This window comes from Aricia agestis, chromosome 7, assembly GCF_905147365.1.
Source record: "Aricia agestis chromosome 7, ilAriAges1.1, whole genome shotgun sequence".
NCBI classification, from domain to species: Eukaryota; Metazoa; Arthropoda; class Insecta; order Lepidoptera; family Lycaenidae; genus Aricia; species Aricia agestis.
In genome coordinates this window covers 3,847,241-3,864,231 of record NC_056412.1, presented here as the reverse complement: position 1 = coordinate 3,864,231, position 16,991 = coordinate 3,847,241, and the positions used below count along the sequence as shown (strand labels likewise).

General features: G+C 36.3%; 1 protein-coding gene across 6 annotated transcripts in view; it reads left to right on the top strand.

The window, feature by feature from the left end:
• The window catches only part of LOC121728944 (teneurin-m), a 447,859-nt gene that overhangs the window by 190,917 nt on the left and 239,951 nt on the right, over positions 1–16,991 (top strand). For 5 of the 6 annotated variants that reach the window (XM_042117291.1, XM_042117290.1, XM_042117289.1 and 2 more), the window contains exon 1: positions 6,051–6,261. The exons of the other annotated variant lie outside the window; for it this stretch is intronic. In XM_042117291.1, coding sequence (XP_041973225.1) covers positions 6,228–6,261 — 34 coding nt within the window. In that variant the 5' untranslated portion in view covers positions 6,051–6,227. Of the gene's footprint in view, positions 1–6,050; positions 6,262–16,991 lie in introns of those variants that run through there. 6 annotated transcript variants of the gene reach the window in all.

The following is a 16,991-nucleotide window of genomic DNA, read 5'->3' as shown; positions in this document are numbered from 1 at the left end:
GTCCTCCCTTATCTCAAAAGCTAGCGAAAATCACTTTAACGTTTGCCACACTCGAATTTATTGTAGTTCGAAATTTACTGTCTACTATTTATACCGTGCTTCTATGACCTAAAGCTGTATTCTTCTAATACGATTAAACTGGAGCCGTCACTGTGACGCGTCACACTCGCAGGGGAATCCACCGGAGCGAGCTCCGAATTAAGTTATAGTCAAGTTAGTACCGATGCGCAGGGTTGTGCTCGTGTGACCGGAATTATATAGGTCTACCAGAATCTGATGGCAACAAGTGCGAAAGTAAATTGACTCTAGCAATACCGGGGTAATTGGAATAAAACAGTTTGATCCTTTTTTTTCCTATAGCGGCTGATTCTGTGTGTGAAACATGCAAATATATAAATTTATTCAATGATTAAGGATATTTTTTGAAAATCTGCTGTCAAAATTTGCCATCAAATCCTGGTAGACCTGGTAGACCTACATAGCCATGTAGGTCTACCAGGATTTTGGACTGACGCCGCCATATTGTAAAATGATAATTTTAGAGACGTCTGTTCCTGTCAATGTCATTTAACTAATATGATTTGGCAAGTGGCAACTAATAAATTTCGACTTTTTATTTCGATTACGCCAGCCTCGAATAACAAATTTTGAGGCTGGCGTAGACCGTACGATATTTGTTAAAAATATTGACATTTCATAACTCGACCAAATTACGTGGGTCTATCATCTGCCTGTGAATCAATTTCTTTGATGTTGACCCCCATAAAATCTCCAAGTACGACTCAAAGTGTAAATTGACAATCAAACCAATGTAGCCGTTTTGTAAGCAGAGGTCTAAGGTCGTCAGTTTTTATTCCCCAACCATTGTACTGGTGGTTCCGGTAGATTACCTTACAAATTGTGATAGCATCTCGACGTATGTCTATTCTATCAATATATTATTATTACAGTAATTCCATAGTCGTAAGTCAAAAACTAACGGTCTTATTGCAAAAGATTTAAACATCCGTTAAACAGTTGATTAGAGAAAAAAATCAGAACAAAATGATCGCAAAACAACTGTTCAACAGATGTTTAATCTTTTGTGGTAAGACCGTAAGGGCCTATTTCACTACGTCCTGGTAACTGACGAATAGGCTATATCTTATCTTATATCTTTAAACGAGCAATTCTTGTATATATATTTATAATTGGAATCTTGGAATCGGCTCCAACGATTTTCATGAAATTTAGTAAATTCGGGGGCGACAAATCGATCTAGCTAGCTATTTTTGGAAAATGTCATTTTATTCGTGTTTTATCAATTTATACCGAGCTTTGCTCGGTGAAATAGCTAGTATCAATTAATTTGACAAATCAAGTATGGAGAATCTGTAAAAAAAGTTGTGAATCAAAAAGTTGTGTGTCAAAAAAGGTGAAACAGGCCCTTATTGATTCCTCATAATTTCAATCTATGAGCTACTTTTATGCTCATTAAAATAAGTTGGTAATAGGATGAGCTACAAGTATATTAGTAATTATATAGTAATACTAGCTGACCCGAAACGTTGTTTTGACATATAAATTATTTTAGTAAATATCAATATAAGAAGTAGGTAAAAACCTATTCCTAACGAATGTACATACAAAATTTCATTAAAGTCGGTTGAACCGTTTTGGAGAAGTTCGCGCACAAACACTGTAGTCTGAGACACGAGAATTTTATACATTAGATATTTCAGTACACATTCGGAAAATCATGAATAAGGGTCAACTTATACTTGCGCAGAGTCGAAGCGAAGCGAAGCGAATTCCCTAAAACCGAACACAGAAAATTCAACCTTAACACGAGAGCATAACTCGTACTGCGTACATTACTTCTGCGAGGCCAATCAGCGTTGGTCGGGCGCATTCACGCGAATCCGCACAGATGCGCGCGCCTTTTTCAATTCTCAGAAGTAATAAAGTGCATTAACGCTTTTGAGTTAAGGTTGAATTTGTAATGTTAAGTTTTAATAATTCGCTTCGATGCGCTTCGCCTCTGCACTAGTACAAATTAACCCTAAATACGTAGATCGTAGACAATACGAATTTACAGAGATAGATATTACATTATACATACTTACCTGCGGTCAGTGTATTCTGGGAAGATGTAATTCTTGGTACTGTCAAGGCTCAAGCTATCACTCAGTCACTCAGATACAGGATTGGCTGCTATCAATTATCTAGACATCGCTAGAAGCTCGACTTTCCGTGTAACTTTAGATCTCTGATATCTACGAATTACGTTACCTCGACTGATTTATAGAGACATTTAACGAGAATCTTCTGTTACAAAGATATTACGTATTTATCAGTGGCTGCGGTTCAGTGGCGTAACTATAGCGGCGAATTCTCTTGATGGGGCTTTAGCAGTAAAAATCTTCATTGTAAAAAATAAAACAGGAACAATATAAGAATATATATCTCTGAGCTTGCGGCCTCTTATGTCGGGGCCCTCTTGGGTCGGGGACTGTGGTATTTTGCCAGTCCTATTATTACGCCACTGCTAGAGTTTTCTACAACTTTATATCTATTTGTTGTTTGCATGAATTTTTAAGATCTTTATCCAAATTTCTACTAATCAGGTATATGGACTAGACTAGAGTCTAGTCAGATGCTCTAGAAAGCTCCTCTCTGTAAAATTATAAAACGCCTTCTTCAATGCATCAAATTTTGTATTTGCTATAAGATCTGCAAACTAACACGAGTAGACGAACAGTTTTTATGAACTTGAAAACATGTAAAGATTTAAAACAAATGTCATAACTCATAGTGCTAGATGATCAAAAGTAAATAAATGGCAACCAAAAACAACCTTTCATTTTTGTTGTCATTTATTAATAGAGAATGTATATTGTACGGTTAAAATTGTGTGTCTTATATAAGTCATCATAAATTCATCCGATTATCATCTGGAGGTTCAAACAAAAGATGCGAGAAGAATGTCAAACTTGAGAAAACTTGTCGATAGTGATTGATGAAACAAACGTTCCCGATGCTATAATGGCGGCTCTCGACATAGGCGAACGCGTTGGCCAACGCGTCTGCAGACGCGTTGGCCCAATGTGTAGAACGGGCGTTCGCGCGTTGGCCGTAGGTATTTAGACGTTGGCCAACGCGCGAACGCCCGTTCTACACATTGGGCCAACGCGTCTGCAGACGCGTTGGCCAACGCGTTCGCCTATGTCGAGAGCCGCCATAAGCTGAAGTCCACGCGGATGAAGTCGCGGGCAACAGCTAGTTTATAATATAAATGGGAAAATACGGTGCTGATTGTCTGTTGCCTCTTTAAAGAAAAACTGATGAACAGATTTCGATGAAATTTGGTAAGGAGAAACGCTGAATCCCGAGGAAGAACAATAGTTTAGCTTTAAATATGTGGTTTCCATCGCGGTGAACGAATTTTTAAATCGAAGGAAACATCTAGCGATGTTGTAACGAAAACTGCAGCATAGCAGTGTGAGAAGGAAATTGCGCTCAATAATTCTCGCCTTGAACGGTAATGGCGTTTCGCACAAACTAAGGCTGGACTTAAATATGCAGAAGGTACACTCCAAACGCACTCGCCTCGAAATTAAACCCACTATATAAGACTCAACCCCTTAGCGCTGGGAACGTCCCTACTGTTTATTTATTAGATTACTGCTTTGTAATGTTCTTAACACTCGGCGAGGAATGCCTAATGGCTGCTTCAATACATTAGACTCCTTTAATAGGTACAGGGAATACGTTAGACCCGTTTAATAGAAACACGGCTAAACGCTGATTATATTAACCCTATAGCACGCGACGTAGAATAAAGATGTGCAAATGAAACCAATTTTTAACGGGTTTTGTTTGCATTGCACTGCACAATAAATCGGAAAATTACTTAAAATTGATGCCGCATCGCTAACGTAAAACCGATAACCGATAACTCGCCGTCCTTGCCTTACTATTATCACGGAATATATATTAGTAGTACCTATTATGCTTAAAAAACATGCTACATTTGGATAATAATAATTTATCGAGTAAAACTACACTTTATAATAACCTATTTCACTAAATATATTATTGAGTGCATCAATTTTTACACTAACTATTATTGAAAATGGAAATTAGGTTAGGTTAGTAATATTACTAGAAGTTGCGTGTGGCTCTGCCTGCGTAAAAATAGTATCCCGCTAACATTATCAAAATCAGCCCAGTTTCAGAGCCCTTTCTGTCTGTGCCCTTCATCAAGATTGGCTCAATAGTTTCGGAGCCCTTTCGTTGCAAGCTACACTTTTTCTCTTTATAAATATTCTTCCGAGGCTTTAACTTAATGTAACTGATATAATGTGAGCGAGAACCTACCACTAATAGACGTCTATTTTCTCCGGGTCGTGTATGAAATATAGGCTTTATATAAATAGACGACCTGCCGTTTTATTTGCTGGGTCAGTTGTAAATTGAGATTCATTTAACTTTGACAACGTAATGCCCTTTGGTTGCGACATGTGGTATTTAATTTGTTGCCATATTGCATATTACCACAGAATATATAATAGTACTGATATTACTTATAAAGCTATCTCTAATATCCAATAGTAGGTTTCAAACAAGGTTTTTCGGTTCGAGTCTAGAATGGATATTCAGAATTGTGTTTATTTGTGTTTACTCCGCTACTTGTGTCGCTGGGACACTGCTGTCGATCCTGGCGGCACAAGAGATACAGTGGTGGGAATGTGTGGTGGGCCAACGCCCGTTTAAAAACATCGTGTTAACCATAATCTTTTTGATCTAGTTTAAGTTTATCACGCGTCGCGAGGCGTCAGGACTTTAAAATGATGATGATAATCTTACTGTCGATAGCAGTTTTCGCCTCGTAAATCATATCAGTGAGTCACTCTATGTTTGGCATTCGGTAAAAGTCTAAAACTATCCGGTGACTGACAGACAGATAAGATGTTTCGGAAAACGCATTAGTTTTTTGTCTCGCTCGCTGTATTTGGTCTCGTGCTTTCTCTAGGGTTACGACTTGCGTAACAATGCCGAAGGGCTTATCCCTCCGGCATTGTTAAGGCAAACAATAATTTTATCTACTTACCTATATCGCCGTTAGAAATTTTAATTTCAAAGTTATTAAAAAGCACTTTAAATTTTTGTTGAATGTCACAAATTTCAAAGCGGAACAAACAATGTGAAAAAACATATTTTATTGGCATAATATGATTCATAAGGAAATATCAAATAAATTACCGTTATAACAATAAAACTTTCATTGAAAAACCATTCATTCGTGAAATAGTACGTAAACGGTAAAGGGTTATAAATAAAAGGATTTTGCTGACAGCCCTGGCCCGACCTACGTGTGTAGTCTAAAGTTAATCACTCCCTAATGTGAACCTATTCCGACTGGGGCCCTTATCGCTAAGTGAACATTTTTTAGATCATGGGTGCATGGTTAATAGCTTATTTACATGTTTCTGTGTCAAAGTACATGCTTAGAATCAATGTACAAAATAATCAGGTCAATGGTAATTTTATCTTTATATTAATTACTTATATTTAAAAAAATAGTTCTTAAAAGTTAATTTGCTCATCCTATTTTATTTTAAAAATTCAAATAAAATAAATGAAATAAAATCAAGTTGGGATGATAAACCGCAAATAAATCGGCATTATAGGAGTGATAAAAAAGCTATAAAGTTCAAGACGCCTTATGACTAATCTTCGTGTAGAATTCCAGCGCACGTCCTCCGCCGGATACATGCGAAACATGCAGAAACCTATACGTGCAATGAAGTGCAATAAAAAGCATAACAACAACAAACGCGCGGCGAGTGTTATTCGCGTGTTAATATTAGCTGCACTACGCACAACAAGGTTACCGAGAAACAGCGCCCCAGGCGTATCGATGCGACGAGCTTTTAAAAAGCTAACCCGTCCCGCAAGAAAGGGACGGAACGGAGCACGTGGGAAGCGGATTCCGAACGCACGCATCCCTTCTCGCCCCCCTACCATTTTGAATTTGAACGCCGCGCGCATTCAGTCGCGCGCCGACCTCCGACACGGTAGGACGTCCCGAATGCTCCCGTCGGCGCATCTGCAACCGCTCTGACGTTGTCTAGTGATCGAGTTCGAACATTGGAGTGATTTGTTTTCAGTGCGACGACCCTCTGTGATTGTGACGTGACGAATAAAAAATTGTGTGTGGTGTGCACTATGAGGTTACGTACGTTATGAATGGTCTGGATCGCTGCTTCTTCGATCAACGTAAGTTGCGACTCCCGAACACTAACAATTTCCTGTTGAGGTTATATTTTGTGTTACACTTTCAGCGAATACCGAATTTCGTACAAATTGCCAGAGTTTAGATCACTGAACTACAGTGTATTTTGGAAGTCGTCATCTACGTATCCAATTTCAAGTTTGATTGGAATTTAATTTTTTACTGGCACACAACAATTACTAGCGTTACGATCGTATTTTGGCGCAACTGCAGAATGCAGATGCAGTATGCACTATGCAGTTTTAATGCATCTCGCCGACATTATTCCACTTTACCTTTACACTTGTGGTAAAATTGTTTAATGTAAGTAGGCGTCCGTAAATATTGAATAACATTTTCCCTGTGATAAAATTATTACGTACGGGAAAACGGCTGGTGTCGTTAATGTGTTGTTAGCGTTATTTTTATGTTTATTTTGAAAGCGTACTTCACCAACATAAACTATTAAATAAACTCGATTTAAAAATTCAAACGAATTATTTCACTGTTTGGTAAATTGTAATATTTTCCTACTGGCGCGTCGTCATAAATTCCGTTAATTAGGTAAATTTCAATTCTAGTCTCTGAGAATTCACGAAGCTAACACAACGACTGTAAGATTATTATTAAATCAAAAATAAATAAGAATCCAATAAATAATCGTTACTAGAAATTTAACTAAAGGACCATTGTGAGTTTGTCCGAGGTAAAAAATGACAAGCGATAAAATGGATAATACAAGACATACAACCATAACAGTGTTCAGTAGCGGGGACTGAACGGAAACATTTGTTCTGTTTTAAGATAAGGATGTTACGCCTAATGACTTACAACAGACTTGTTTTGATAGCTGACAGAAACATGTGAATTCCGCAAGATTGTTTACGATTCAATGAATGAACCGTCTCAGAAATTGCAGAACAACTTGTAACACACGAGAGTTGTATTCTATGATATTCTTATAAGATTCTTTACGTGATCAAAAGATCCTCGATAGTTTTGAAGCTAAATCTTTGTGAAAAATTGAAGTGTTAAGTAAATTTCACTTCACCAATTCAAAAATTGGTATGTACCATGTAGGAGGTACCTTTGAGTTCTGGGAAAGGTCATACGAAGATGATTTTATTATGGATTCATGGAAAAAAAAGTTAACTAAAGACGCAGATGAATTTCTGGACAAACGATGTTGACCACGATGTTTAAAACTACTTAAACTAAATAGAAATTTATTTACTTCAGATATTTTGAGAATTGTAAACACATCCGTAAAATAAATAAATAATATAATATAATATAATGAGGGACCAGAGATTTAAGTAATTATTTTACCATTAGTACCAATTAAGTGCTTCATAAATTTTAATGAATTGTTTAGTGTAACAATAGCTTTTAAATAGGTATTACGAATTTAAATTAAAAATTGTAAACAATGAGATAGAATCTAGGATAATCGGAATATAATTTCCGTATTTACCTGCTGTTTTAGAAGCAATTTTAAATTATATACTAAGGCATTGCTTATGACTTTTGAAATATGTCTTAGTTTCATATTTTAAACTTTTCAGTTAGGTATTAAATCGGGAATAAAATGAAATTAGAAAAATAGAAATAATAATTCTCAAGGACAAATTTTATTTCATGGAACTTTGGTAGGTTATGGTAATTTGTGAACTTTGCTTAGGATTCAAACGACGTGTCTTATCACTTTTGATTCGAGGGTTCAAGAAAATGTTGATTTGTGATATCGTTTTGTATGACCAAACACTGTTAAGTGGTTTACAAATACACCCCGGTCGGGCTGACTGTCTATTGAAGTTTTTGTTGAGTTCGATAGCCAATAAAGAGTCAAAGAGTCACACCTCACGACACAGATTGGGCAAACAAATAGCCGTTTAAAAATGTGGTTCCGTATTTTCATGATAATATTCAAACTATGAAACTTTAAGTGGTACGAATGAATATGTTAACAGGAATAATCATGTGTTCAGCGTGAACGATGAATGAACGATCATTTAACGAACTGCATATCCCAAATTCCTGGAAAACTGAAAATGTCTGCAACACTTCCCGAACCGAACGTATAAAAGCAACAAAATACCGCAATTAAATGATGTGATAAATTTCTTAAATATTTAGTAATCGATACTATAATTATATAATATATTATTTGTTATATTTGAGAAAGTAACTGTAACTCTTCACCTTTGGATTTGGGTGAAGTTTGGTATGTCTATGTGGTTGATACCAAAAATGAGTCTCAAATCTCGATATTTTTGCGACTTTAACATTTTATTTTCAGTAAGACACGTTTACGCTAAAACTGTCTTCTAACTATTCAAGAACACCTAGCTTTATGCATAAGTGCCTAAGTTGATTGAAATTTCGGTTATTGGTGAACGGATCTCTACAATTCGGGGACCACCCGCGCGCCGCGTACCACGTACGTATTATGTTGACTATCTCGCCGGTTCCGCCCCTTCCCATTCACTCCCATAATTTACATTTTCTATTCTTATGACATTCGGTTCGAGGGTTGTTGTTTTTTAACACACAAAGAGGTCGACTTTTATGCATTTTGAATAACTTATCCGATACTACTACAATGCAATGTCACGATGTCGCAGCAGTTTGTAGGTTTTATTGTCCAGAATGATTAACATTTAACTTGTTGAAAATTCAACTTGAATGGCACGTGCAAATAAAATTTTCTGCAATAATTTACTTTTTAATTCCAATTTTAATTTAAATATCCTGCCATATGCAAATTAAGTAAAATTTTAACAATAACAAATAAACAATGATTGTTAATTATTAAATTTTAAAATAAATGACGCTTTTACGTTACCTATCAAAAGTTGAGAGCTTCAGATGCACAAGAGATAAAATATTGAACGACATTTAACGCACAAGTACTTTACAAACTATAAAGGGCTTCACATGTTACACAGACTACAGAGGCTTGTAGTGTTCTGCTCACGACTCACTTTGACATAGCCCAACCAGAATATGTCGTGAGTCCACCTATGAATCTTTGATGGTACCATCAGAGAAATTGATTCATATTTCATTCATTTGTGTCATTTCCAAATCAATGTTACGCTTGAACTAACCAAATCAAAATATTACTTAGGTCTGTCATCTGCCTATGAATCAATTTGACTGATATATTTTAATATAGCTGATGTCGTGTCCATGTGTGAAACTCCTTGACTCTTTGGATGATAGAAATTATTATGAATACTCCGTGCACGGCTAGTCGGAAAGGAGATGTCATGTCTTGCATTTATTACGAGAGTCATCTATATCGATGACATCGCGAGCCTGCCACCAGCACACGCACTGCCACCGGTTATTAGGTAACGTTTTGTTTGTTGGTGGTTCGCGGCATGTTTTGTCTTATTAGTTATTACTTATTACTCATTGTTTTATTTCAAGCCCGTATTCCAATAGTACCCTTTTACTTAGTTTCATTGTATATTATTATTATTATTATTATTATCAGCCTACAGTGTCCCACTGCTGGGCAAAGGCCTCCTCATTGTATATGTAACATAATATTATGTACAGAAAGAAAGTTGATAGTTTGTATAAAAAAATATATTTCTTAAATCTGTCTTTTAGAATTATTGTAAATATTAAGATTGTACATCATTATTACTAGTTTGTTCTTCCTTACTACTAGGTATAGCACATAATAATATAGTCCGTCATGAAAATGAAGAAATTAAAAAGTGGCAACATCGTAGTGTCATCCCTTTTTTCTTAGATTGATTTGAAAGGGATGACACTACGATGTTTCCACTTTTTAATTTCTTCACTTTCTTGACAGACTATATTATGTATAGGCATTCCATAAAATCATAGATATTTTAACATGGCGCCTTCGATTATGCAGTTAAGTATCAAATGTCAACATGTTTGTTCTCTGTCCCCTCTGTGGTTACAAGGGCCATATGTAGCACTCCCACGTCAGACAGTTCCCAGAATTGTCATCAGAAACAATCCCAAATTGACTCGAACATAATCGTACGATTTGGCCTGTAATTATGAACCATCATGTCCCGGTACAATGGGCGACCGAGTGTTATAATTGCATACATTTGTATTCACTATTGAGACTGCATCGTCCATGTAAACATTGACATTGCTTGAAGAAAATTGATCCGGGTAAAAAAGGTACAATCTTAACACGCGGTCAGTCTCAGTTTCTATTTGCACATGATCGTCACAAAATATTGTAACACCAAGAAAATGACCGCAACGACATTAATAAAATGAATTTCCACGAAAATTCACATGCGTGCGATTTAATTAACGGCGCTGTTTTATAAATGTTTAACTCGTGTTATTGTACGTGGTCGAAAATGAAGTAAAATTGATAATTGGTCATGTACGGTCTACTAATTGTAATAATATTCTAATTAACGTCATAAGCGTTTCGGAGTAAACCTTTTGAATGTTAACACAACATTGATTTTAGATGTAGGTACATAATGGCTCAGACACTAATGATCGTTACGGAATTATGGCTAAATTTATGTTACGCCTCAAAGGTATTTCCAGAGTAAGCGTGTATACGCAAGAAACCGCACTCGCGGTTACATGCTACCGTTTACTATCTTTACCCGCCCATGCCTGTATGTAATTAGTTATGAGATCAGTTTCAACTATTCGAGCAGAAACATCAGAACATGTTATCCAAAGTGATGCAGAAATTCACGGCGTAGTGCATAGATTGAGAAATCGCTGTCCAATCGAATAGACGCCCGATTTTAATTCAGGTCAGCGTCTATGCGAGACATTACCGGTTTCTAGACCGAATTGTAAAGGGCAACTTCTTTTAGATAGCAGGCGATTGCTTGAGAGACAAGCTAGTAACAGAAAGTCGTAGTAAATCGCAAACACGAGGGACTAAACTTGACAGTTGATCAATACCTACCAGATGACCTATAGAGTATAGACTATAGACGTATGAACGTGTACACAGTACAATTACAGGTGCTGCGACTAATATAGCTTAATAAATGATAATTTGAATGACTTGTTGTCGCTTAGCCAAATTTTTTATTACCATTTGCGATCACGTTGACTTACATGCTTGGGCATACTGGAAAATGGTCATGTTCAGCAAAAAATTGGATATGGTGTAAATGTAAACCGGACAGCTGCCTTACTCCCGACAGAATCAGAATCGAATCAGCTCGATTCAGCTCGATCTAACAGCTTTTGCTACTTCGACATATTTTATACTAGATTACTAGCGCAAAATCATACTGCGGCTCAATTTGGAACTAATCAGACTCATAAATCAGTTTCGGGGGTAAGACTGCTGTTGTTCTTATACATATTGTAGACGCTTTTTTTATTCTTCTACTCCGACTTTTCTTCTGATCCGGTCATGTTGTTCCATAAAACAGTTTAAGGTCATAGTAATAGGTCTAAAGCGTTCTGACTTCTGAGAATGTTTGGAGGGCGGTTTAAAAACGTATTCGGTTACCGCTGTCGATCCTGGTTCACAGGAGCTGTTGTGGTGCATGAATGATGGGCTAGTGCCTTGACATACTCTAATCGCTGTTGAAATTGTATTGAGACAATCGTTAGCGTATGTAGGCAAGGCATTGGGTTGATTAACAAAAACTGTTAATTTATTCTTCTCATGAAGGACAAAATTAATGGTCTGTGTCTTAATTCTCAGCAAACTTTTCAGAAAAACAATTATATTGTGTTATGAAGAAGTAGTTGATAAACAAAGAGAGATAATTTTATATTATAATAATATGTAGTCGATGCGAGTGTATATAATTTAAATTACAATACCTACTCACAATAACATCTCAATGAAAATCTCTCGCAATGGCATTTCACACTCAAATCGCTGGTGCTATATTTGTATTTAAGCTAATCGCTGGCGTAGGCATCGCATTGAGTTGATGAACAAAACAGTTAATTTGCGTTCGCAACGTGCTGCAAATTCCGGTAATTATATAGCTGATAGTCCTAGTTGTTGGTAACCAGAAATTGGGTTAAGCATCCATCATCCCGCTAATGATGTCGATTTATTATGTGGGAGAGCGCTTACGATGAAGATGACAATTTATTTTGAACCGACGACTTCAGAAAAGTAGTATAGGTGTATAATTTTTATTTAATAATAATATATTTTATGATAGCATTAACATCAATTCGAAATTATTTGTTTCTCAATTGTGAAGTTAAATAGACAGGGTCAGATTACACGCAAGGAATTCTTGGAGACCGCAACTATGAATTTTGGACGTACAAAATTAATTATAATTTATAAATAATGCATCATTAATATTAAAATATGCGCATATTTGAAATTAACTTTTGTAACGTAGAAACTTATGGCAAGACAAGTATGTATATGTGCATAATTTAATAGATATATATTTGTGAAGTCTGAAACAAAAAAATTGTAGTAAAGTAATTTTAGAAATTATGAAATCTACAAATTAGGTTGTTCTGTGTTCCACTTTGGATGTTTGCTAAACTGCTTTCGCCTTACGTTACTGTTTATTTAACAGCTAGGAGTCACTAATTATGTAAGTATAATATAATTAAGAAATACATATATTTAATTTAATCGTTAAATTATGATTTGCAAAGCTATATTGTCATAACTAGTTTTCGCAAGATAGTTACCAAAAAATCTAAACAAAATAAAAAATGTCCTAATAGGCTACTTGACCTACATATATTCAATTTCATTGAACAAATGCATATTTCTAGTAGAACTTGTATTAGGAAACCGTATTTCACCCTTATCATCAAATAAAAGCTTATGATTGATAAATAAAGTCGATTTGAAAATTTGATTTTATGAAAATATGATTTGTACTGATGAAATTGAAAACGCTTTTGCGGTACTTCCGATTTGGATGTGACGTCATCAGACTCGTAATTTAATATCTTTTGTTTATCGCGCTCGTAGAATAATAGAATAAGCCTAGAAAGATTTGTAAAATTTATTTTGTTGAATAATTCAAATAAAACATCAGTTTTATATATTATCTCCATTTATTGTAGACGGGAAATGAAATGGCCAAACTTTTCTTCAAAAGTCTACTGTTTAAAATATTAAAATATTAGTTTTTTTTATTGAAAATGGATGATTAAGAAGCGATTAGCATGAAGAAAAAAATTGGTCAAGTAGCCTATTGTTGGTCAACACGTAACGTTGACATATTTTAATTCTTAATTGTTTTTTAATTTTTTAGCAGCTATCGCCTTTTACATGACTGCTCAATTAGAAATGTTACTGAATTCTCTATTAATCAGATTTTAGCTAGATTCAAAAAGTTACTCATCGACTAAAATACCTTTACTCAGTCGAGTAGGCGTTTGATTCCGAATCTTTTTACGCTCAGTAATGTTTAATTAAACTTCTTCCAACAATGTTAACAATGTAAATCCCTCCTAAACGTAGTCATCAATCAATATCCCCCAATGTATGATAATGAGTGTTATCCATCCCGGGCCTATTGTTCTGGAAAATTGAAAAATAGTGCCGACACCTCATATGGCATTCATGAATTCGATGCATATTGCGACTACGGTATTAGCGTGTTTACCGTATGTTACGAATGTAATATTTATTATTTTCCGTCCGCAGTTTGTTCCTGTTTTTTGCGAATTTGTTACATGTCGTAGCGTCTATCTCATGCGACACAAAGTGTAGCATCACTTTCTTCTTTCTTTATTTAGATAAGTACCTGTATTACAAGAGCATTTATGGGCAATAATGTGTTTGTAATTATGCGTTGAAATTAATCTTTTTAGTACCCGATAGTACCTCTAATAAAAATCATCATTATTATTGAAAGCTATGATCGAAAATATGTTAATCAACTTATCGAAGTCACAAAACATTTGGAGGCAATAAGACGATTATGTTCGGTCGTGAAAAAGTAAATCGATCGTAGGGGATTGTAAACGATGCGAGCCGGAGTGAATGGGAGCGATTGGACACGCTGCGCCGGCGCATGCGACTGACGCCATCTAGCGGTGATGCGGCGGAACTGAGGGCGTTGACCTCAACAGTTTATTTTCTGATGCGAACATAATATTATTAACTTCTAGTTTTAGAACGAAATTATAATTTTACAAACGTGAGTCGTGACTCGTCGCTTTGTTACTAGATGAGGTCAGAATTAATGTGTATTTGCGTTGTTTAATTATTAATTTCGTATACTAAATTATTTATTACAATTTTATAAAATTGATTAGGATTAAATATTGGAATTAGATTGGAATGTATATAAAATAGACACTTTAGTAGGGCCTCGATAGTCCGAAGTCCGAACACCCAAAATATGGACCCTGTTCGGATGCACGCAGCGTTCGGATTATAGAATGTAGACGTTTTTAAAGGCATTTTCTGGATGTGACCAGTTATAAAACGCTTACTGTGTTTTATAATGGGTCAACAGTACATAGATAATATTATGTACCTATAACAAAATGGCGAAATAGCGCGCGGGCAGGGTCATAAACAATACGTGTAGATGTGTACGGTGTAGTACGTAGACGTCTACGGTCTAACTCGGTACTAGAATGCGGCGGCGTCGCTGCGGGAGTGATTTGTGCGGGGAAACGGAGGCCGATCGGATTATAGAAGTATTCGGATAAGCGGGGTTTCGGACTATCGAGGCCCTACTGTACTGAGTTTTAATTGAAATTCAAAACATTTAATAGACCTAAATCACCTACACCTACAATCTACACAGCATTGAGCACCAAATCTAATATTTGACAGATCTTCAGCTCTGGACAATATCATTATTGTATAATTATCATAATATTGTGTCGAGCGGCTAATCCTAAATAATAAATAATATTATATTGGCAGATGTATAATAATTATCTACAATAAAAAGTTGTAGAATAATTTATTTATTATCTACACAAAAGGCCAGGCCACATTGCAACGTTATTTAGAAGTGAGAATCACATTGCGTATTGCAACCGAACTGGATGGCAGTTTTATTCGCGCAAAAACCGTACATACTTCACCGATTTTTTTTTCTTTCAAGTCGCGACCGCGTGGAAGTTGTTTAATATGATCAAAACTAAAACCTGTGAGAGGGTTTAAGGGCGGCGTGATAAATGGAAAAGGGATGCGTATCAATTTCCACCGGAGGCTGATTGATGCGTCATTTAGCGGTATCTTAAACCCTATCTGGGACATCTGTTACTTTAAGAAATTGATACGTCATACGAGTAGTTCGTATGGTCGAATAGTCGTTCACCAAGAAGACGTCAGTAAAAAGTAAAGGTCATCGCACGCTATACCGACTCGATGCCAACCCAATTCACAGCATGGCATGGAAATGTTAGCTAAACTTATTATTAGGACATAAGGGCAAAATTTGCCAACTCACACCGCGTAGACGTCGACTACCTACTGATCGTCAACTAGCTGTTCGCAAGTTAGTAAATTAACTCCTAAGTGATAAGTGATAACTTACACTACATAAAGTTAAAAATTCAATGCCAAACTGTGAGTTCGGTTGGCAATTGCATCGAATCGGTAAAGTGTGCGATGGCCTTTATGGTTTTGGCTGATTTTACTTTTTAGTTTCACCGACCGCACGCACTGATTTTGCTGAACCGCTGAACCGATTTTGCTGGGTATGGAGATACTTTGGGTCCCGGGAAAGGACATAGGATAGCTTTTATCCCGGAAAATGTACGGTTCCCGTAATGAATTTGGCGGAACGGAGTTACGGGCGTCATCTAGTATTGCATTTAAAAGTGTAGGAAGCGTTTTTGAATAACGGGTAAGGGGGCGTCCACAAAATATTACGTGAGGTGTTTAAGGGGGAGGGGGTGGAGTCAAATCTCATCTAATCTTACGTTGGAGAGTGGGGGTCTCGGCAAATCTCACGTAATTTGTGGACGTCCCCTAAGCGGTCTGCCCTGATATTTCATACGTTTCGGCTTCGGCGCCGACGCGACGGTTCAGTTTACATAGCAATATGAACTGACCCTAAAGTTTAATCTGGCGCATGTACAGTACGCATTTCCACATTGGTCAGAAATTCCCTGATATTCGTTCGCCAGTTCGACAGATCCATAAAAAACAATTCACTCAAGCACTCTTGCTTCTTGTGTTATTCGGCGTTAGCATTAGTTTTTAAAGCTCTGCTTAAAATAATAGATGAAAAAAAAGCACTCTTGCTGGACATTTAATTTCAGTAAGATGTTTACTGTATGACAAAACCTTTTATTGGATTGCTCTAAAACGTTTCGGTTATTCGATTTTAGAGTTAATTTGCTCGGTAAATAAAATGGGTGATATAATATTAGGATGACAACAAAAAAGCTGATAATTCTAGTTTTTGTAATAAATATACCGTGTAGTAGAATCCGTGATAGTTTCTACTTGGCAGAGAGAATTGCCTGAATATTATGTGTAGGTAATGGCGGCTGTACATACTACATACTCGTCGAGAGTCGAGACTCGAGACACGTCTTCGAGACATGCCGAGTGCAAGTGTGTACAGTAGCTCTACCATAAGTTTACAGCTATAGTTTTATCGATACTCGATACCGACTTCGTAAATTTTTAGTATGGCAAATCTTACAGCGCCTTTAGCGGTCACTTGCGGAACTAATTCGCCATAAAAAAAATTACGCAGTCGGTATCGAGCATCGATAAATACTATAGCTGTAAACTCATGGTAGAGCTACAGGGCGCTCTCGTCCTCATCTC